We start from the raw sequence: 24,485 nt of genomic DNA on the forward strand, positions 1-24,485 counted from the left end.
CCCCGCCCATTGGCTCCACCCTTTGACACGCCCCACCTTTCTACTGGGGTGACACACTGAAACAAATCTCCTCCTCGTGTTATCACCTTTCTACTGGGGAGACACACTGTAACAAACCAAACCTCCTCTTCATGTAATTACCTTACTACCTGAGTGACACACTGTAACAAACCTCCTCATGTAATTACCTTATTACTGGGGTGACACACTGTAACAAACCTTCTCCTCATGTAATCTCCTTACTACTGGGGTGACACACTGTAACAAACCGCCTCCTCATGTAATCTCCTTACTACTGTGGTGACACACTGTAACAAACCTCCTCCTCATGTAATTACCTTGCTACCTGGGTGACACACTGTAACAAATCTCCTCATATTATCACCTTACAACTGGGGTGACACACTGTAACAAACCTCCTCCTCATATTATCACCTTACTACTGGGGTGACACATTGTAACAAACCTCCTCCTCGTGTAATCTTCTTATTACTGGGGTGACACACTGTAACAAACCGCCTCCTCATGTAATCTCCTTACTACTGTGGTGACACACTGTAACAAACCTCCTCCTCATGTAATTACCTTGCTACCTGGGTGACACACTGTAACAAATCTCCTCATATTATCACCTTACAACTGGGGTGACACACTGTAACAAACCTCCTCCTCATATTATCACCTTACTACTGGGGTGACACATTGTAACAAACCTCCTCCTCGTGTAATCTTCTTATTACTGGGGTGACACACTGTAACAAACCCCCTCCTTATGTTATCTTCTTAATATTGGGGTAACACTGTAACAAATCTCCTCCTCATGTTATCACCTTACTACTGGGGTGACACACTATAACAAACCTCCTCCTTATGTAATCTTACTACTGGGGTGACACACTGTAACAAATCTCCTCCTCATGTTATCACCTAAAGCAGTGTTTCCCAACCAGCTTGCCTCCAGCTGTTGCAAAACTACAACTCCCAGCATGCCTGGACAGCCTTTGGCTGGGAGTTGGAGTTTTACAACAGCTGGAGGCAAACAGTTTGGAAAACACTGGTTTAAAGGGGTTCTCCACCATAAGGTGATTTTTGTATGTACCTGGCAGACAGTAATGGACATGCTTAGGAAAGATCTGCGCTTGTCTTGGGGCTAAATGGCTATGTTGTGAGATTACCATAATACTGTGGCTAGCTGTTTGTGAACTGGTATTTCCTGTTTGACTTTTCTTTTTTTTACTACAAATCCCACAATTCTATCTTCCTCCCTCTCACACATCAGCCACCCCACCCATTGACACATAAATGAGCTGCATCCATTCAAATCAGTGTGGCTTTCAATCAGGGTGCCTCCAGCTGTTGCATTAGTTGCAGATTGATCCCTCCACCCATTGAAGCAGACAGGCTCCCTGTCATCAGCTGACTAGTGAGTCAGGTCTCCGCCGCATTGCAAGCTGGGAAAAATCTGAGACAGCAGTCATTTTGTATGCTGGTAAAAATAAATATTGGGGAGAAAATCACAGAAGAATTGTGAGAAAACCGTCACACACAGGTACAGACACTATATTATGAACTACACTAACTTCACAGCCCCTGTAGTATAGTCAAATAAAAAAATCCTGGAATACCCCTTTAAAGTGTGTGGTGGTCTCCCAATTCTTTTCTGACAGATGATGTTGATGGAGAGTAGGGTCAGGTCATTACTGTTCTGAGGGAGGTAAGTGCCAGAATTGTCTGGCTGTGGTTTACCCCTCCTCTCCCCATAGAGGACACATGAACGTTCGGCTGGAGGGAGTGTTCATGTGTATAGGGAGGTTGGGAGAGATAGATGTGTATGAGTAAAGTGTATGACTACTTTTATTAACTTCACCTATTTATTGTTATGGCTGATTGGTGTAAAACACAATATATAGGGGCGCACAATCTATGAGATTTCCATGAGGCAATACTCCCGCCCAAGCTGTAGGGGGCGATTCAGACCTGCACTTTTTCCATTTCTAGTAGTAGTTTTCACTATTCAGTTTGGGCACGACTAGATGCCCCAAGTTAATATATATATAATATATATATTCAGATTACAGGGCACCGAGTTCAGCATTTGCCATCAAACCTCTTACCCCTGTAGCCACGTGGCTACCACAATCATCAGACTTGCAGTGTGTGTGGCACTCACAATCTTTGGGCACTACCAGTCCACTTGCCTTCCTGTACACAACATGGCAGCGAAGGGCTGCGCTTTCCATACGACGCTCTCTACTGCCCCCTGCAGGATGTTCAGCGAAGCGAGCAAATAAAAAACAGAAGAAGAAGTAGGACTCGAATCAGCCAAACAAAGCGAAAAAGCCGCTTCACCCCCGTCCTGTGCGACATCTCCTCGGTGACAGCCGCTTATCTCCGGCCAGGACCCGCGCATAGGTCCCGCACCCGTCCGCACCGCCGGCCATATCCCCCGGGGGGGTTAAACAACGACAGCGACAACCAAGATGGTGAAGGCGAAAAAATCGTCTCCGAAACGTGCGTCGAGCGGCGGAGAGCGACACACCAGGACGGCGGCGGCGGCTGGAGCGGTACCGGAGGCGCCCAAATCCGCAGTGCAGCTCCTGGGCATCAAGAAGGGCAAAGCCAAGAAGGTGGCGATCAAGAAACAGGTGGAGGAGGACGAGGAGCGCTTCTCCCTGCTGGATCTGGGGGGGCAGAAGGAGCGATGGGTCAACTTCATCCGACAACAAAGTCTCAGCACCGAGGATGCGGCCAAACTTCTGCTGGACTCCTTGTGAGTATCCTGGGGGGCAGCGGTGCCAACTTACCTCCAGTATTGGGCTATCCGTGTGCATATGGCTGCAGGTGCCAAGGATCAGCTGGTGTCCTTACTGCCATATGGCTCCTGTACAGGTAGTGTCCATATGGGCATCCTATAGGGCACTTTATGCCACCAAACAGGGGTCTCATTCTTCTTGGGCACAGGGGGGGTCCCCAGGTGGCTTTGTCTGACCAGCAGCGACCATCATTGACTGGGAGCTGATCCTATGAAAAGAGCGGAATCCATACACGTCCATTGATCCCCTCTACAAAGAGGAGGCAGCGCAGGGTTCTGTATACTCCTCTTACATTTGCTGTATACTGTTGTTTACATTTCTTCTTATTATTATTATTTTTATTATCCTATTATCTATTGGTTGTAGATTTCTCAATCACTGGAAGAAATCCACATTTTACTCTCTCCAATCTCTGGTTGGGGGCTCGTAGTACCTCAGAGCACAAGATGGCAGCGTGAGGTCTGTAGACAAAGCTATGGCCTCATAAACTAGGGGTATATACATAGAAATACGTAATAAAGCGGTGCCTACCCGCCATACTGTAATAACAGTTATTATTAATGGCGCCATGATCACTTTGGAGCCACAGCCGTACCCCGTCCTTTCTACATATAGGATTCAATGATTGTTTTTGATGGCTACTAGATGTAGATCCTTGATAGCAACATAATTACAATAATAGCAATAATACAAATATTTATATGCATGTATGATGTATATATATATATATATATATATATATATATACACACATTTGTATTATTATAATTATTATTATTATTTGTATTCATTGATATATTTATTTTTGAACCATTATTTCCAGAGCGCTGAACATGGGATTAGGGGTGAAAATACAAAACATAACACAAAAACAAGTACAATAACGTGAATGAAGTAAATGACAGACTGATACAGAGGACGCCGGCCATAAGGTCTAACAATCTACCAGAACAGAATAATCTATGGAATATTTTTGCATTGCTAAAATTCAGTGGAAATTTAAAGACAGCGAATATAGAAGACATAAACTATAGGTTAGTGGTCTCCAAAGTGTGGACCTTCAGATGTCGCAAAACTACAACTCCCAGCATGCCCGGACAGCCAACGGCTGTCCGGGCACGCTGGGAGTTGTAGTTTTGCAACATCTGGAGGGTCACAGTATGGAGACCACTGCTATAGTTGGTGTGGATGTTGTTAGTACAGAAGACGAGGTTCACATCACATGACCTGAAACGTTCCCCTTTGGTGCACGCTGTTGTATGCCCTGATAGGTGCCAACATCTGTCTGACTCCTGTTAAAAACAACATGGCTGTTTAGGTCTGTGGACATGTTGGTGTATTTTTCCGGTGTGTGTGTGTGTGTATATATATATATATATATATATATATATATATATATATATATTTATACCATACATCACAGATGGGAATTTAGCCATAGACCAATAACTGGCTTCCAAATATACATTCTTCTTCTTTTATTGTATTGAGTCTTATAGAAAGTGAGGGCATCGAGCTGTTACGGCGTTACTCAATAATGTTCCTTGTATAATGAGTGGCTCATGTGCCCACTAGTCATGTAGGCCCAGGCCCCCCCATACCAGACCCCTTCTTCTTCTCTTAGGCCCTTGTGACATTTCTGTGGTTTTTCCTCTTAATTTTAAATGCTAAATATAGGGGACGGATAGCACCGTATGACACTAAGCCGTATCACTGTTTTGTGTTCACTGTTCATATATCTGTTCAGGCTCTCCATTGTTCCATTGAAAATGATGCCATGCTGGATCTGCATTTTGCTGGATACACTCATGACACCTGGATATGTCTCCTTTTTTTTCCAATATCTGTCTTGACCAAATACCTTAAAGGAGATGTCCGGTGCTCACTTTTCTTATTTTATCCGTTCCAGGCTGAAAAATAAAAGAAATTTTTTTTCTCTTACCTGCCTAGGCGCCCCCGGAGCTCCGGTACAGGTGTTCGGTCCCCGGGCTGTATTCTTCTTACTTCCTGTTAGCCTGGCACGTCACACGGAGCTTCAACCTATCATCGGCCAAGGCGATGTCCCGTCTCGGCCAGTGATAGGCTGAAGCTCCGTGTGTGTACAGCCCGGGGACCGAACGCCTGTACCGGAGCACCGGGGGAGCGTAGGCAGGCAAGAGAAAGCTTATTTTCTTTTTTTTTTTTTGCAGCCCGGAACAGATACAATAAGAAAAGTGAGCACCGGACATGTCCTTTAGGTCCATTTCCACTCAAGGATAGTAGAGGAAGAGTGGTGCAGTTGCCCATAACATCCAATCAGATTGCTTCTTTCATTTTTCACAGGACGCTTTAAAAATGAAAGAAGCAATCTGATTGGTTGCTATGGGCAACTGCACTGCTCTTCCTCTATACATGTTTTGATAAATCTTCCCCTCTATGTGCAGTGGGCGCAGCCAAAATCGTCCCGGTGCTAGGACCACGTAAAAATGTGCTGTCCCCATTGAGGACAATGAACAAGCCTCCCCCTGGCCCCATATGTAGTTTGCCCCCCATATGTAGGACATTGTAGGTAGTTTAGCACATGTACTGTATGTAGTTTGCCCCCTGTAGGTAGAACCTCCCTCCCTTGTAGGTAGTTTGCCCCCTGTATGTAGGATCGTCCTGTAGGTAATTGTCCCAACTGTATTTAGGACCCTCCAGTATGTAATTGTCCCCACTGTAGGTAGTTTGGCCCACTGTATTTAGGACCCCCTTGTAGGTAGTCCCCCCCACCCCGTAGGTAGTGTGGCCCACTGTATTTAGGACCCCCCTTGGTCCCACTGTATTTAGGACTCCCCCTGTAGGTAATTTACTCCCCTGTAGATAGTTTGCTCCCTGTATGTAGGACCCAACTGTAGGTAGTTGTCCCCACTGTATTTAGGACCCTTTGCTGGTAGTTTACCCTCTGTAGGTAGGTTGTCCCCTGTATGTAGTACCCCCTTGTAAGTAATTGTCCCCCTTGTATGTAGGGCCCTCCTGTAGGTAGTTGTCCCCACTGTATTTAGGACCCTTTGCTGGTAGTTTACCCTCTGTAGGTAGGTTGTCCCCTGTATGTAGTACCCCCTTGTAAGTAATTGTCCCCCTTGTATGTAGGGCCCTCCTGTAGGTAGCTTCCCCTTGTTGGTAGTTTTCCCAAAGAAAGTGAGGCACTTACTTACTCATATAATACACCTTGTCTGTGGCCCTGCATAAATCTAGCTACCCCCCCCCCCCCATACTACTATGCCCGCGTGATGGCCACCATAAGGTGGTTTCTGTAAACTCCATTCACATACAATGAAAACAATCTGTAAAGATTTTTGAAGAATAAAAACTGCCTCAGTAATAAATAGCATGCTACTTATTTCCACGGATGTGGCACAGAAAAGCTGAGGATTAGCCTTATTGAATGACAGTATGGCTAATCCTCATAAAATCTGCACATCTGCAGCAGATACATGAAAACCAGCTTTAGATATCTGTCACAGAAATACACAAATACACGGACTTCACAGCAAATCTTGTTGTATTAACTAAAACAAACTTATACCCACCTGCCCTGATCACTGTCCGGATCTACCCCAATAGTGCCCACCATGGTGGACCCATCCTTAGGCCTGCTTCACATGCTCTGGGACATTTATTTGGCTTGTAAAAACACACAAAAAAGGGCTGAATTTTATTTTGTGCGGTTTGCCTATTTTGTTAAAGCAGATTTTGTGGCATTTTTCAAAAACAAAAAAAAAAGAGTGTTTCAGCAGATGCATTTCTGGGTGTTTTTTCTGTTGTGTTTTTTCCATGTAATTCAAGGATATCATGAAGAATGTAAAAAAAAAACAAACAAAAAAAAAAACTGCACACACATTTACCCATGCATTTATTTTATAAGTAGGATAAAAAAAAAAAAAGTCTAAAAAGTCTATGACAGTTCTGTGGAAGAAAAACGCCCTACATAGAGCATGCTGCGTTTTGGAAACTTGCCCTGACCCAAATAATGCATTACAAGTGAGGAAAACACCACAAATAATCATTGTAGGGAGAGTGCTTTACACAGTCATGGTCATAAATGTTGGCACCCCTGAAATTTTTCTAGAAAAAGGAGTATTTCTCACAGAAAAGGATTGCAGTATTGCAGTAACACATGTTTTGCTATACACATGTTTATTCCCATTGTGTGTATTGGAACTAAACCAAAAAAGGTAGGAAAATAAGCAAATTGGACATAATGTCACACCAAACTCCAAAAACTGGCTGGAGAATATTATTGGCACCCATACCTTAATATATGGTTGCACACCCTTTGGAAAAAATAACTGAAATCAGTCGCTTCCTATAACCATCAATAAGCTTCTTACACCTCTCAGCCGCAATGTTGGATCACTCTTCCTTTGCAAACTGCTCCAGGTCTCTCTTATTGGAAGGCGCCTTTTCCCAACTGTAATTTTAAGATCTCTCCACAGGTGTTCAATGGGATTTAGATCTGGACTCATTGCTGGCCACTTCAGAACTCTCCAGTGCTTTGTTGTCATCCATTTCTGGGTGCTTTTTAACGTATGTTTGGGGTCATTGTCCTGCTGGAAGACCCAAGACCACTGGGCTGTGCAGTGCAACCCAAAATCCATTGGTAATCCTCAAATTTCATAATGCCTTGCACACATTTAATGCACCCAGTGCCAGAGGCAGCAAAACAACCCCAAAACATAATTGAACCTCCACCATATTTCACTGTAGGTACTGTGTTCTTTTCTTCGTAGGCCTCATTCCATTTTCGGTAAACAGTAGAATGATGTGCTTTACCAAAAAGCTCTATCTTGGTCTCATCTGTCCACAAGACATTTTCCAAGAAGGATTTCGGGAAATCAGGATTTTTGGCTTACTCAAGTTCATTTTGGCAAAATGTAGTCTTGCTTTTATATGGCTCTGTGTCAGCAGTGGGGTCCTCCTGGGTCTCCTGCCATAGCGTTTGATTTAATTTAAATAGTTCGCGCTGACACTGATGCTCCATGAGTCTGCAGGACAGCTTGAATATCTTTGGAACTTGTTTGGGGCTGCTTATCCACCATCAGGACTATCCTGTGTTGACACCTTTCATAAATTTTTCTCTTCCGTCAACGCCCAGGGAGATTAGCTACAGTGCCATGGGTTGCAAACTTCTTAATGTTGCGCACTGTGGACAAAGGCAAATCTAAATCTGTGGAGATGGACTTGTAACCTTGAGATTGTTGACAATTTTGGTTCTCAAGTCCTCAGACAGTTCTCTTCTCCTCTTTCTGTTGTCTAGCTTATTATGGCACACACAGACACACAATGCAAAGACTAAGTGAACTTCTCTCCTTTTTATTTGCTTTCAGGTGTGATTTTTATATTGCCCACACCTGTTACTTGCCTCAGGTAAGTTTAAAAGGGGTGCCAACATTTAAGGACATATTTCTCTGTGGACTTCCAGCTAAGGCCTGTTCACCCTTCGGAAATTCTATTAAACTTGCAGTAACCTCCTCTGGAAACAGAGGGGTACTCCGCTGCTAGACATCTTATCCCCTATCCAAAGCATAGGGGATAAGATGTCTAATCATGGGGGTCTCACTGCTGGGGCCCCCCATGATCTCCTGCAGCACCCAGTGTTTTAAACAAACACCGAGTTCCTGAGGCAGTGGTGGTGATGTCAAGCCACGCCCCCTCCATTCATGTATATGGGAGGGGGCGTGTCTGCTGGAGGGGGTGTGATTGTCACGATCACGGCCTCTGAGCGTTCTGAACAAAACGTTCAGAACGCTGGACCACAGATATTAACCCTTCGTCCCATTCACTACAGCACAGCCCCGGGACTTCTCTGTTGGATCAATCCAGAAGATTGAACACGTTCAATCCTCCGTCGGAATCAAATTCCTTGTTCCATGACGCAAATTCGGTCTTGTAAACTGTACAGCAGAATCAATGGAAATCAATAGAAGATTACTCACTTGAGAAATGAAAGCTGTGCAATGATATTCTCTTTGTTGCCAATAGCAACCAATCAGAGCTCAGCTTTAATTTCAACAGAGCAATATGGGAAAGGAAAGATGAGCTCTCAGGGTATGTTCACACTACGGAGTGTAAACGGAATCTCCGCTTGCAGAATTCCGCGAGCGGAAATTCAGCCTGGCAGTCGACGGCGGCGGTAGGACCGCGCGGCACTGCGCCGTCACCATTGACGGCTATGCAGTACTCGCGGACTTCCACGCAAAGAAAGATGTTCTTTCTTTGCGCGGAACAATTTTAGCGACGGAATTTTCTCGCGGAGACCCATTCACACTGTTATCTTCACACCGCGGAATTCCGTAGTGTGAACATACCCTTATTGGTTGCTAGGGGTAACAAAGACCCATTATTTTGGTCTTTTTTAAGCTTATAATGGTCCAAAAAAAGGCTGATTAAAAATGTTAACAATTGTTGGGGGGGGGGGGATTGGTTGTAATGTTTCTCACACTTTATTTGTTTTCTTTTTAGTTTTTTGCCCCCAAAAATGTCTGGTTTGCAAATTGCACAATAGCATTTGCTGTACTGCAAATGAGCAAGAAAGAGGACAAAAAATGTCTGAGAATGATACTAAAAAAGCAAACTCAAGAGGAATAAAAGAGCAAATGGTAGGAATGAGGACTGAAATTTTGCGGGACCAAAAAACTAAATGTGAACATAGACTTAGTGTCGAATTGTAATGAACTCTATAGCTCGCCTTCAGATTTGGATACAGTTTCAGTATAGCAGCACTGTAGGGTAGGGTTGTCCCTCTAGTCCCATGTATAAGGTTACATACAGATAGTCTGTCCCTGTTCTGCGGGGCCTACAGGATCATATTAATTGGGGGATCATTTAGGAATTAGTGACCAGTGAAGGGGAAATAACAGAATCCGACTCCATTGACTGCAGCCAGTGATACTGAATAATACAGACTCCACATGCCGGGGATGTCCCGGACCCTGAGCGTCCTGATAATCTGTATACGGTTATTACATTGTGTTCTAGTGACCGAGGTGAACGCTCGTATTATCAGCACCAAAGGGCGAACATTGACCTTATTCTGAACAGACATTTCCTACATAATCCACTGCTCCTAACTACACGGAGATTGGGACGTCTTGACTTTTAGACTTTTCCACAGTTAATGTTTTTGTTGCCAGATGTAAAGAGGATTTTCCTATATGCTCCATTCTAGGAAGGTCTGCGCTCTTCTTTTAGTACACAAAAAAATCTAAACATAATGTGACCCTGGTAGACAAAAAAAGGCTTGGGGACACCCATACAGTTGACAGGCGTTTAAAACCGTATAACAGATTAATAGCCTTTAGCTATCCGGGCATGCTGGGAGTTGTAGTTTTGCAACAGCTGGAGGCACACTGGTTGGAAAACACTGATCTAGATGCTAAGGGTGTGTTCACACTTATTAACTTTACTTGTGGACTTCAGTGCACAAAACCTGTCCAGAGGAAAAGATGCTGAGTTGCCCATAGCAACCAATCAGATCAGTTCTTTCATTTTGCAGAGACCCTTTTTTTTTTTTTTAGAAAATAAGAAGTGATCTGATTGGTTGCTATGGGCAACTCAGCAACTTTCCCTCTGGACAGGTTTTGATGAATCTCTGTCAATGGGACTTTATATTTCCTAACTAAAACAGTTCCGAGCAGAATTGACAGTAAAGCCCGATTTACACAACGGAATTTCCAACCAGAATTCCACTTAGGAGTTGTAGTTTTGCAACAGCTGGAGGCTCCCTGGTTGGGAAGCATTGCTCTATAGTCTTGTGGAGCTTCTTCTTGTCTTGTGCTGGTAGAAGGTAACATGAACAGTGTGCACTCCGCATAGTATTACGTAGATCCGGTGCACAGTGCACACTATGGAATTTCATCATTAGACTTCAGCCGCTGAAATTCCGCCACCCGAAAGAAGTGACTTGTTCATTCTTTAGGCAGAATCTGCTCTGTAGGCATTGCCTTCTATGAGACGGCAATGTCTGTGCGGTCTTAGCACCAAAGGTGCTGGACGCATTCGAAATCTGTAGTGTGAACCTAACCTTAATTGACGCAGAATGTCCGCGCTGAACTCTTTAGTCGGCATTTCGCACATGATCACATCACCTGAATTCCATGCTGAAAAAGATGCAAACGGGATGCCGCCCCCAATTCCACATCAACTAGAAGCTATGCAGACATTGGCCGAATGGCAGAATTTCATGACAAAATAGTTCCTCGTCAGATCCTCAGTGCGAACGTACCCATATTTTGGCAGGTGTATCCATCGTCAGCACTCTATTTTGGAATGCTTTGGCATATGTACATTATGGGTAAAAACGAAAGATATACTCTGCTCACCCCTCCAAACGATGAGTCCCGGACACAGTCCGCCAGGTGCACAAGGCGATCGCGGAACTAGAGAAAGGTTAATACCGAAACGCGTCGGTTGTCTTTTTTTTAATTTTTTGTCCCCATCTGTATTTTTAAATAATTATTTAAATAAAGTTTATATGTTTTATGGAAGAAGCTATTGTCTGGAGTGCTGGGATTTTTCTCCTTGTGGAGTTACCGTTCTCACTGATCATGGGTGCCTGATCTCTGGGACCCCTGCTGATCTGGAAAATGAAGGAATAGAAATTGGTAAAGCAGTATGCCAGTGTTTCCCAACCAGGGTGCCTCCAGCTGTTGCAAAACTACAACTCACAGCCAAAGGCTGTCCGGGCATGCTGGGAGTTGTAGTTTTACAACAGCTGGAGGCACCCTGGTTGGGAAACACAGCAGTATGCAGTAGGATCCTCTCCATATTCCCCTTTAAGGGTGCGTTCACCCGGCCGTCTGTCCCCGTTTTTTTTTATCCGCGTTTTGTTTCCTTTTTTGCAGGCTGTAAAACTGATTCAAAATGATTTTAAAAAAAAATCCCATTCATGTCAATGGGATTTTTTTTTACAATCCGTTTGCACCCATCTGCACTCATTTCCGTTTTTTTTTGACGGCAGAAAAAACGGCACATGCAGTATTTTTTCTTCCGTCCGAAAAACGGATACAGTAAATTTAACATTGAAGTCTATGGAAAATGGATGAGCCTTTAATGTCATTTTTTGGGTAAATTGTTTCACTTTCAGTAATGAAAAACTGTAGGAAACATCAAACCTTTGTGAATGTTCCCCATGAGTCGGGACACTAGAATGAATATAGCCTGGCGGGTCACTTGTCTTACATTATGAATACAGAAGATCTGAACACTGTTATTACTGTCATCCTGCAGTGAGTACAAAGGGCTGGTGAAGCACAGCGGAGGATGTCACTGCGGAGCCGTTCGTTTTGAGGTTTGGGCATCGGCTGACCTCCATGTCTTTGACTGCAAGTAAGTCTGCTAAGAGAGTCACCCACACATCATTCATAATGCTCTATAGCAGTGCTTCCCAACCATGGTGCCTCCAGCTGTTGCAAAACTACAACCCTCAGCATGCCCGGACAGCCGAAGGCTGTCCGGGCATGCTGGGAGTTGTAGTTTTGCAACAGCTGGAGGCACCCTGGTTGGGAAGCATTGCTCTATGGTCTTGTGCTGGTAGAAGGTAACATGAACAGTGTGCACTCCGCATAGTATTACGTAGATAGAAAACATGAAACACACATGTAAAGCGTCCATAATTTAGGAAAACTGCACCATTTTTGTACTTTTGTGAAATACGATGTTTCTTAGGGAAGCCTTACCTGGTCAGACATTTCTATTGCAGCATATATACTTATATGAGATGAAATTTCAGCTGCAGAAAATCAGCAGAGGATTATGTTGCATTGACCTTAGTGGGTCTGTAGAAAATCTGCGGCGGAAACCTTTCCCGCAAATCTATACAATCCCAAAACGAACATCACAGAATGAATTAAACATTAATTACATAAAACAGATATAAATCTTTAATCATGTATTTTTGTTTTTTAATACCCAAATTAAATTCTTAGATGAAATGATCTTACCCCTTTTTCATTATTACTCCCCGCCGGCTCTTTGATGTCCCTGCCCGCTGGCAAAAATCCTTCTTATCTTCCACCTAAAAGAAAATTTTGTTTTTCTACAAACAGAATTTGTTCCCTAGCTATCAATAAATGCCTTAGGTACCATTTCAGTTTTTTTTCATAGTACCCAATGAATTGATCATAAGATGCCTTTGTACATCCCTTTTTTTTCAATCCATTAAAGGGGTACTCTGGTGAAAACCTTTTTTCTTTTAAATCAACTGGTGGCAGAAAGTTAAACATATTTGTAAATTACTTCTATAAAAAAATCTTAATCCTTCCTGTACTTATTAGCTGCTGAATACGACAGAGGAAATTCTTTTCTTTTTGGAATGCTCTCTGATGACATCACGACCACAGTTCTCTCTGCTGACGTTATTATAATAATAATAATAATAACGCTTTATTTATTGTTGTCCTTAGTGGGATTTGAACCCAAGTCTCCAGCACTACAAGGCAGCAGCGCTAACCACTGAACCACCATGCTGCTCTTAGCATACATCTGCTATGCACGGTTGCTAAATTGGACAGGGATGTCAGCAGAGAGCACTGTGTTCGTGATGTCATCAGTGTTCCAAAAAGAAAGGAATTTCCTCTGTAGCATTCAGCAGCAAATAAGTACTGGAAGGATTAAGATTTTTTAATAGAAGTAATTTACAAATATGTTTAACTTTCTGCCACCAGTTGATTTAAAAAAAAAAAAAAGGTTTTCACTGGAATACCCCTTTAAGTACAAAAAAGAAGAAAAAAATGCCATATGTTTTTTATGGCATTTTTTTTCACTCCCATAGATTTCTATGGTTCTATGGGGGGGGGGGGGGGGAATGGCAAGATTTTGCAGAAAAAATGCCATAGTCTCAACATGCTGGCGTTTTTGAAAAACTGGTACTAAGCCCATAAAGGCAGAAAAATGCCAAACAGAGTTAAAAAACGCCAAACCAAAAAAACACCAAATGGATATAGCCTTTTGCAATTCCCTATTGAATTGCAGCTAACATCTGGCCGCAGCGTTTTAACCGGGAAAAAACTGCATGCAGCTGATCTGGCATTTTTTGGGGCGTTTTTACAAAAAAAATAAAAACAAATCTAACAGAAAACTGATATACTAGATATATACTTTTTTTTTATTCTTGTAGTGCTCACAAGCTATGGATTTTAACTTGGTTTCTTAAAGGGGTACTCCGGTGAAAACCTTTTTTCTTTTAAATCAACTGGTTGCAGAAAGTTAAACATATTTGTAAATTACTTCTATTAAAAAATCTTAATCCTTCCTGTACTTATTTGCTGCTGAATGCTACAGAGGAAATTCTTTTCTTTTTGTAATGCTCTCTGATGACATCACGACCACAGTTGTCTCTGCTGACGTTATTATAATAATAATAAAGCTTTATTTATTGTTGTCCTTAGTGGGATTTGAACCCAAGTCCCCAGCGCTGCAAGGCAGCAGTGCTAACCACTGAGCCACCATGCTGCCCTTAGCATGCATCTGCTATGCATCTGCTATGCATGGTTGCTAAAATGGACAGAGATGTCAGCAGAGAGCACTGTGTTCGTGATGTCATCAGTGTTCCAAAAAGAAAGGAATTTCCTCTGTAGCATTCAGCAGCTAATAAGTACTGGAAGGATTAAGATTTTTTAATAGAAGTAATTTAAAAATATGTTTAACTTTCTGCCACCAGTAGATTTAAAAGAAAAAAAGGTTTTCACCGAAGTACCCCTTTAAGAAAGCATGGAAACATTTTTTAATTTATAAGGATTATTGGTGACGCATTATACTGCATGGCCAGTAAGCAGTTTGTAAGGCTACGTTCCCGAGCAGAATCCGGCGGAAAAATTCCGTTTGAAAATTCCGTTTCAGCAGAGTCCCATAGTTAAGGCCCCTTTCACACTACAGGTATCATCCTGCTTTTTTTACTGCCGTTATTTTACAATAACGGATGAAAAAAACGGATGCAATAAGTGATAATAACGGGTGATAACTGATTACCATCATCTGTTATTTATAATGTTTTTTTTTTTCTTAAAAAACTGATGTCGTTCATCCGTTATCATCCGTTATTACCAGATACATCCGGGTTTTTTTTTTATCCGGTTTTTAACCCTTTTTTTGTAAAGCTGTACTGAGCATGCTCAGTACAAAAAAAACGGATGTAAAAAAAAAAACGGACAATTACGGATGATAACAGATGTTTGTTTTTTTAAACATCCGTTTCCCATAGACTTCAATGTTAAATATTAACGGCCATTTTTTCACCATTATTTTTGCCGGACCAAAAATTTGTGCATGCACCATCTTTTGTGCCGGGAAAAAATTACGGACATTAGTAAAAACGGACATGCCTGATGCAAAAGGATGGTCAAAAAATCCTGTTGACATGAATGGGATTTTTTGACGCCCGTTTTTCAGGACTTTTTTAGCCGGGAGTAATAACGTAGGTGTGAAAGACGCCTAAAATGTGATTCTGCTGATCTGTGCACATGGCAGAATTTCCTCGGCAATACTGTTCTCCGCCGCGGAAATAAACGTGTTAATTCTTTCTGTGGAATCCTCTCAGAAATGTATAGCCACAAATGGCGATGGCATATTTCAGAGCGTCCTAGTGCCAACAGAACATGCTATTTGCGGAATATCCGCTTGTGTTTTCCTGCCGTGTGAACATAGCCTAATGGGTCATCTGATCACTTTTTACTTTTTTTTGTTGTCACAGTAAAAACGTGATGTTTTTTTTTTTACAGTGTATTAGGTTGTTTGATAAATCTGGCACATTGCTTACTTTAGGCAAAGATAATGTGACAGTATTTTGCTACATTTTTTGGCACCTAGCATTGCATTTTAAAATGTATATGTCATGAAAAAATGTTTTTGGAAAAGTCCTTGAAACGTGTCAAAAGTCTGTTATGCTATTCTGAGAAAAATATAGAAAAAAACTATAACATGCAATTATCTTCTTGGGGCACTGGGACTAGAGATGAGCGAACTTACAGTAAATTCGATTCGTCACGAACTTCTCAGCTCGGCAGTTGATGACTTATCCTGCGTAAATTAGTTCAGCCTTCAGGTGCTCCGGTGGGCTGGAAAAGGTGGATACAGTCTTAGGAAAGAGTCTCCTAGGACTGTATCCACCTTTTCCAGCCAACGGGAGCACCTGAAAGCTGAACTAATTTATGCAGGAAAAGTCATCAACTGCCGAGCCGAGAAGTTCGTGGCGAATCGAATTTACTGTAAGTTCGCTCATCTCTAACTGGGACGTTCTCAGCCTCTTGGTGTACTGTCCTGCCCGGCCGGCTGGTCCCTCTAATACATCCCCATTCATAAATATTTATCTTCTTCCCTCCAGAATGGCGCCGATACGTGCTGTGTCCACATCATCGTGTACAGCTCCGAGGTTACAGCACGTTTCGATGATGTTCTGGATAAACGATGAATATTTATCACCTTAAACAGATAAATTGTGTAAAATTATGTAAACACTATGTAGGGGGAGATTTATCAAAACCTGTGCAGAGGAAACGTTGACCAGTTGCCGATAGCAACCAATCAGATCGCTTCTTTTATTTTTGAGAGGCTCTTTTAAAAATGAAAGGAGCGATCTGGTTGGTTGCTATGGGCAACTGGTCAACTTTTCCTCTACACAGGTTTTGATAAATTTCCCTCCCATAGGGGGAGGGAAATTTATCAAAATTGACCAGTTGCCCATGGCAACCAATCAGATGGCTTCTTTTCTTTGTATATGTGTGTGTTTAGTTGATGCAGCATATTTGTGCGATACCTTTAGGTTTATCCCTCTAGCTTACTTTTATTAACCCCTTAAATGTCTACATACAGGAAGATGATGTGAGGACTGCTGATCCTATATGATACGTTAGAAACCATTGTCATTTTTTTTTTCTAGCTGCAGCATTTGCGTAAAGAAGCAGAATCGCCATTTTATTGTTCCTTCGTCGCGCTTTAAGCTACTGAAGGTAAATGGAGATATAGTTTATATTTTCTGCTCAGCGTAGATCCTGCATGTGTTTTCTGCATGTTCAACGCGGTTCTGTGCAATGTCCGATCACACAGTCAAAGGCTAGGCTCACATGATGTTTTTGTATCTGTTATTGTACAGATCATTTTTGGCTTTTTTTTTTTAAGGGGTAATAGCAAGTTTTATTAATAAAAAAAATTGATGTTAAACAGGATCCTGCTTCCATAGACTTGTATGGTTTTTAACAAGAACAATGAGACAGTCTCTATTTGTATATCCTGTTTAAAAACAGACACATCAAAAACCTATAAATGCGTTAAAGGGGTACTCCGCCCCTAGACATCTCATCTCCTATCCAAAGGATCGGCTATAGGATGTCTGATCGTGGGGGTCCTGCCGCTGGGATCCAACCATCTCTGTGCACTCGGTGTTCATTTAGAAAGCTTGAAGCGAGCGGCCACTCCTCTGGTGACATCACGCCACGGCCCCTCAATGGAAGTCTATGGGAGGGGGCGTGGCTACCGCCACGCCCCCTCCCATAGACTTCCATTGAAGGGCCGTGGCGTGATGTCATAAGGGGCATGGTTTTGACATCACGACCCCCGCTGCCCGCTCCAAGCATTCGGAACAAAATGTTCAGAGCGCTGGGACAGCGGAGTACCTCTTTAACTGATCCATAAAAAAAAAGTGAACAAAGCAGACAGTATGACCAATGGTGATGTGAACAGACCCTTATATGTGGGTGCGCTTCAGATTAGTTCACCTCCTTTGCAATATATGAATCCACCCTAACTGCGGCCTTGTGAAATGTATCTCCAGTTATTACTTATGTAATGTATATGTGCCACTAGGAGCCCTAGCAAGGGACAGGACTGTTACCATACAGGTATTAGAGCTGTGCTACGACTATCATCGGGCATACAGCAATGGAGGTTTCCATTGAATAACTACAAGGAGAGGATCTATAAAATTGGGGATGGATTGCTCTAGAGGTAGAAAATTGTATAAACTATAATCATTTACGATGACATTGAAATACCCCTTTCATATCATAGTACTGCCTTCTTTGTAAAATAAGATTGAGGAAACCCTGTTTTTAGTATTTTTTTGGTTGTATGTAACTTACCTTTAGTGTTAATTGTAACCCTTATGTTCAGGGCGCAGACAACCTCACCACCTACACCTTCAACACCAAGAAAGCACAACATACATTTTGCAAGACCTGTGGCGTCCAGAGTTTCTACACACCTCGCTCCAACCCTGATGGCTACGGTAAGTCATGAATGACCGCTATACTGAACACTGTGTTCCCAGTAGAGCCTGGTCTTATACCCGCACCAATATACCTACAACAGAGCCGTGTGCATGGAGCCCGTACAGAGGCATGTACTGTATATGGCTCTGTTAGGCCGGTTTCACACAAGCATAATAGCCCCATTTTTGCATCTGTATTATGGCCGTTAGTCCTGGATTCATTGCAAATCTAGAGACCAGAACTGACAGCATCATGGATCACTATGATGCTGTCCGGTTGGGTTAATACACCCACAGTCGTGACTTGCAGCCATAATACAGACACAGAAATGCAACCATATTACACTTATATAACACCGGCCTACTACGGTATTTGGTCAGATTTATGGTGTGCATGGGGTCAGAAGCAGTTGGCTCAATCCACTGCATAGGGGCTGTGTCTGGTACTGAAGGTCAGTACCCGTTCACTTCATGTAAATTCAAGAAAAAGCTTAAAAATGTACATGTTTGGTATCACTGGCCCTCATTTACCGTACTTCGGGTTGTAAGTCTATCTTGCTTTCTTACCCGTCTGCTTTTTTCCCCTGGTATTTATTATTATGTCGCATCCTGATTGTCGCACGTGGGTTTTGTTGGTTTTGGTTTCCAACTCCTCTGAGTTGTCGGGAAAAAATCCACAACAATTCAATAAATTCGGGTTGGAAACATTTATAAATACGTGGGAAAGCTCAGAAATGTCGGGTTACGCCCCTTTTTCGGGTTTGGGAGAAGCCACATCGGGTCCGTCGGGAAAAAATGTCGCATCGTGTCGCAGACTGGCGCACGATGTCTGCGACATGGCGCAGACAAAGATGCGCCAAAAAAAACAAACAAAACAAGTCGGGTTTAGAATAGTAAATGAGGGCCATTATGTATGGAAATGTCAGAACTATGAAAAGCCCCCCTCAACCCACTGGCACCAGTAATTTTGACTTTTTAGATTCCACAATCAACTGAGCTCCCCTCTAATGCCGGACAGTGGGGATCATCTGGAATCATGCAAAATCTAAAAAGTCTAAATAACCGGTGCCGGTGGGTTAAAGGGGTATTCCAGGAATAGTTTTATTTGACTATGCTACAGGGGCTGTAAAGTTAGTGTAGTTCATAATATAGTGTCTGTACCTGTGTGTGATGGTTTTCTCACAATTCTTCTGTGATTTTCATCCCACTATTTATTTTTACCAGCATACAAAATGACTTGTCTCAGAATTTTCCCAGGTTGCAATGCAGCAGAGACCTGACTCACTAGTCAGCTGATGACGGAGCCTGTCTGCTCCAATGGGTGATGGGATCAATCTGCAACTAATGCAACAGCTGGAGGCACCCTGATTGAAAGCCACACTGATTTGAATGGATGCAGCTCATTTATGTTTCAATGGGTGGGGTGGCTGATGTGTGGGAGGGAGGGAATTGTGGGATTTGTAGTCAAAAAGAGAAAAGTCAAACAGGAAATACAGGTTCACAAAAAGCTAGCCACAGTGTTATGGTATCTCACGACATAGCCATTTAGCCCCAAGACAAGTGCAGATCCTTCCTAAGCATGTCCATTACTGTCTGCCAGGTACGTACTAAAATCACCTTATGGTGGAGAACCCCTTTAAGGGTGGCTGATCTAGACCATCAGCTAGGATGAAAGCCAGAGGGTCCCTACCTGCCTCTGTGCTGCACCAAGTGGTGCTTTGAAGTAGGGCTGGGCGGTATACCGGTTCATACCGAATACCAAAATTTTTGTGCAGCACGATATAAATTTTAACCCATACCGCAATACCAGTTTGGCCCCTCCCACTTGGAAATGAATTATCAGCCCAGCGCTGCGCTGTCCCCACATAGGGGAACTAATCATATGTGACCTGTGAGCGCTGTTCTGCCTTCCCCCCCCCCCCCCCCCACCAATTAACTATTAGCTCAGTGCTGCGCTGTCCCCATCGGGTTACTACTCATATATGTCACCCGCAAGCACTGCCCTCCACGTCCTCCTGTTTGTTGCGGCTGCCGGCGCTGACACTCTATACCAGTGGTCTTCAACCTCCAGGTGTTGCAAAACTACAACTCCCAGCATGCCCGGACAGCCAACGGCTGTCCGGGCATGCTGGGAGTTGTAGTTTTGCAACATCTGGAGGTCCGCAGGTTGAAGACCACTGCTCTATACTGTATCCCTATGCCCGGGCTGCAAAAGGTAAACAAAATAAACTTTAACTCACCTTCCCCTTCGGTCCCGACCAGTTTCCTAGGGAATGGAACGTCGGAAAGCCGTCAGCCTATCACCGGCCGCAGTGATGTTCCGCATCGGCCGGTGATAGGTTGAGCCCACTGTCATGTAAGAAGCCGGCTTCTTACATGACAGTGGGCTCAGCCTATCACCGGCCGAGGCGGAACATCGCTGCGGCCGGTGATAGGCTGATGGCTCTCCGACATTCACGTCCACAGGAAGAGCGTAAGACCGACGTTGGAACATGCCTTAAAGTTTATTTTTGTTTACCTTTTGCAGCCCGGGCATAGGGATACAGTATTGAGTGTCAGCAGCGGCGGCCGCAACAAACAGGAGGACGAGGAGGGCAGCACTTCCGGGTGACGCGAGTAGTACCCCGATGGGGACAGCGTAGCACTGGGCTAATAATTAATTTGGAGGGGGGGGGGGGGGGATACCGTTATATACCCTGGAACCGCCATAAGTTACAAAAATACCGCGATACACATATTTGGCCATACCGCCCAGCCCTACTTTGAAGATACAGGCACCCTTAGCAGCCTGTACATGAATGTAAAACAAAATTACTGAAGTCCGAAATTGTTCATTTTTGGTCATTTCATATCCCATAAAAAAAAAAATTATATATATAATTTTTTTTTTATTGTAATAGTAAACAGAATAAAAAGTTAACACATCACATGTACAGTAAAGTGCACTGCGTAGAAACGAAATCCCCCAAAGGTTTAAAATTGCTTTTTTTTTTTTTTTTGCTTTTTTTCCTTTTTACACTTTTCCCTTAAAAATTTTTTTTTCTGCAGGAAATATTGTGATAAAATTAGTGATATCATTACAAAGTACAATTGGTTGCGCATGAAACAAGCCCTTATATGGGTCTTTAGCTGAAAAACTAAAAGGAGAAATACAAGATTCAAAAAAGAAAGACTGTGTCATAAAAGGGTTAAGAAACCCACGAAAGAGACGGTCAAATTATTGTTTTAATTAGATCTTCGTTTTCTAATAGTACTAAATTTGTCATAAATAGCAGCAGAGTAGACTAGTCTATTTTGAGTTATTTTTGGTGCATGTGTTTCTTTAGAATTATTAGTTTCATACGTTTATAAGTTACACTGCCATCTGGTGTTTAGTTTTGGAAATTACCGTATCTGGACTCATTTTCCAGTGGAACGGAAAAAAATGAAATTTCTGGGGAGAAATTGAAAAAAAGCAATTTGGCAACTTTTTGTTTCAACGTAGTGCACTCTTCAGTAACAATGACACATTATCTATATTCTGTAGGTCCATACGATTAGAACAATACCAAATTTATTTAGGTTCCGTTTAAATTTTCTACCTAGAAATTATATCTTTTTGTAAAGAGAAAAATCAGTATGCTTAAAATGTTCTATTTTGACCCCTATAACTTTCTTATTTTTCCATATACGGGGCTGTATAAGGGCTTATTTTTTGCGCCCATTTTTGTTTTGATGAGACTTCTTGATCAGCTTTTATAAAAAATTTTCTGCTGTATGAAGTGACCGAAAATCAGAAATTCTGAACTTAGTGTTTTTCTTTTACGTGGATACCATTGACCATGCAATTTTATTAGAGTTATCTTTTAGTAGTTCAGACATTTATGCACACGGTGATACCAAATATGTTAATATTTATTTTTGTTTACATTATTAAAAAAATGGGGGGAGATATAAACTCTTTTTTGCTAGGGATCGACCGATTATCAGTTTGGCCGATATTATCGTCCGATAATTGCGATTTTGGACATTATCGGTATCGGGGGAGGTAATGGGCAGCGGCGGCGGTATGTGGGCAGAGGATGGGGGGGGGCGATGGGGCGAGAAACGGGCAGCGGCGGTGGTCTCTGGCACCACAAAAGCCGCTGTAGTTCATTGATTTAAAGCGCACGCTTTAAATCATTGATCTGCAACGGCTTCTGCCCTGCCGGGGGGGGGGGGGGGTTGAAATAGCTGATAACTTATACTGATATTTCGGTATAAGTTATTGGCTATCGGCCTGAAAGGTGACAGATTATCGGTATCGGTATTGGCCCTAAAAAATCGATATCGGTCCATCCCTATTTTTTGCCTTTTTATTTTTTAAATTTTTTTTTAGTTCCCATGGGGCAGGGTTTTTACACAGTGTGCCTCCAGCTGTTGCAAAACTATAACTTCCAGTATGCCCAGACAGCCAAAGGCTACATGAGTTGGAGTTTTGCAACAGCTGGAGACACACAGATGCGCTCCTGTGATTGCAGACACTGATCGGTGCTGTGCCTTAGGAGCCTATACCACAGCACTGATCAGGGTTATCAGCGCTCCATTACTACAGGCTGCCTGCATTATTGGAGCGTCAATTGGAAGGAAAGAGGCTGGTAGGAACCCTCCACCCACCCTCTCAGCTTACCGGGACGCCACAGGTGTACTGATCAGCTACACTGAGCTATTGGAGATTGCTTTTGGCATTTCAGATGCCGCAATCAACTTTGATCGTGGGGTCTAAAGGGTTAATGCCGGCCATCACCCGGATCGGTGATATCCTGCCTTAGCCAATATAAAGTGAGCTTAGCTCAAGAGCTCGCTTCATAGACCGGGTTAAAGGGGTACTACAGCCCTGAGACATCTTATCCCCTATCCAAAGGATATGGGATAAGATGTCTCACCGCAGGGGTCCCCCGCAATCTTGTATTCGCCACCCACCTCTGAGCTGCATGCCGCGGTGCCAGCTCACAAACAGCCGGGTGGCGACCACGGGGCCGGAGTATCGTGACATCACGACTCCGCCCATAGACTTGCATAGCGGGGGCGGGGAGGGGCGTGACGTCACACGGGGTTATACAATGCAATGAGTGTATATATTTTTGCATAATATGCTGTTTGTGTTTTATCCTCACCTATTAATAGTTTTTGATGGTCGTTTCTGCATTTTTCTTCTTACATATAAAGCCCATTGCTTAACATCAGAAAAAAATCAAGAAAAGCTATAGGACCCTAAATGTCTATTTTTAATACAATTTAAAAATATTAATAAAAACTATATAAATTGGGTATCGCTGTGATTGTATTTACTGCATAGTGAATGGCAACATTTTTTTTTTGTTTCAGCCAACAAATAAGTTATTGTTTTGTTTCACATTACATTTTATGGTAAAAGGAAGGGTATGAATATAAAGTACAACTTGACCTGAAAAAAACCAACCACATCCAACCCTGCCAGTGGAAAAATAAGAGTTATGGCTCTTAGAAGGTGATGAGGAAAAAATGAAAACTCAAAAATGAAAATTGGCTGTGTCCTCCAGAGATTATTCAGGTCTTCAGTTTGTGTGCAGCAGAGTATAAGGGGAGACTCCGCTCTGGGATATATCATTTTTATTATTTGACTATTATTTGATTATTTGAGTGTTTTCATGTGAAAAACAGTTTGTAGAATTGCCCTTTAGGGTTTGTTTACACGTACAGCATCTGCTGCGTATTTTCTGAAGCTGATTTTGCTATCCATTGACTTTTTTTTTTGATATATTTTGCTGCCAGAAAATAGGCAGTAAAATACAGCATGTTTCACGACCCCTCCCATAGACATTAATGGCGTGACGTATCCTGCCGCGGGAACTTAGCGTTCTAAACATACTGTTTAGAATGCCGGGTGCTGCACGGAGATCGCAGGGATTCCCAGCAGTGGGACCCCCGCAATCAGACATCTTTTCCCCTATCCTTTGGATAGGGGATAAGATGTCTGGGGGCAGAGTACCCCTTTAATAATATTTGAGCCCTTGTAGTAGCCATGGTAGAAAATCACTACGTGTGTATTCTAAGCTGACATCGAAGCTTAATCAATTTTTCCATCCAGGTTTTGGTAATATGTGGTTTGTTTGGTGTTTTCAGGCATTGCGGCACACTGCCTTGATGAAGGGACAGTGCGCAGTATCCACGTGGAGCAGATAAACGGGAAAGAATGGGAGAAAGCTATGAAAGAGCACAAGACCATCCGCAACATGTCAAAGTCCTGAGAGAGTCCACACAGTTGTTTTATTCCTGATCATTTATAGTTTTCCGTCCATTACTAGTTTTATACATTTCTGCCATTGTGGCCTGTCTTCAATATAGTGAATAAAATCTTTTCTATACATTCAGTGGCATTGTTACAGTTCTGTTTTTTCTTAGTTTTTTTATGAAGAAGGATCACACATGCTTATGGTATTGTTCACACATTT

General features: G+C 42.7%; 1 protein-coding gene across 1 annotated transcript; it reads left to right on the top strand.

Annotated features, from left to right (window-relative positions):
- Positions 1 to 2,169: 2,169 nt before the first annotated feature.
- On the top strand, positions 2,170 to 24,404 carry CENPV (centromere protein V). Its single transcript, XM_056559209.1, has 5 exons — positions 2,170 to 2,770; positions 12,063 to 12,161; positions 16,708 to 16,777; positions 17,937 to 18,051; positions 24,157 to 24,404. The coding sequence occupies exons 1-5, from the start codon at positions 2,481 to 2,483 to the stop codon at positions 24,279 to 24,281; spliced, it is 699 nt and encodes a 232-aa protein (XP_056415184.1). The 5' UTR covers positions 2,170 to 2,480; the 3' UTR covers positions 24,282 to 24,404.
- Positions 24,405 to 24,485: the final 81 nt, after the last annotated feature.

The sequence above is a fragment of the Hyla sarda genome, chromosome 2 (genome assembly GCF_029499605.1).
Source record: "Hyla sarda isolate aHylSar1 chromosome 2, aHylSar1.hap1, whole genome shotgun sequence".
NCBI classification, from domain to species: Eukaryota; Metazoa; Chordata; class Amphibia; order Anura; family Hylidae; genus Hyla; species Hyla sarda.

Excerpts from the sequence above, each read along its gene's own strand:
- CENPV (XM_056559209.1), top strand. The coding sequence starts at position 2,481 with ATGGTGAAGGCGAAAAAATCGTCTCCGAAACGTGCGTCGAGCGGCGGA. Across the intron at positions 12,162-16,707 it reads CTCCATGTCTTTGACTGCAA|CTGCAGCATTTGCGTAAAGA; the intron begins GTAAGTCTGCTA and ends TTTTTTTTCTAG. Across the intron at positions 18,052-24,156 it reads CTCCAACCCTGATGGCTACG|GCATTGCGGCACACTGCCTT; the intron begins GTAAGTCATGAA and ends TGGTGTTTTCAG.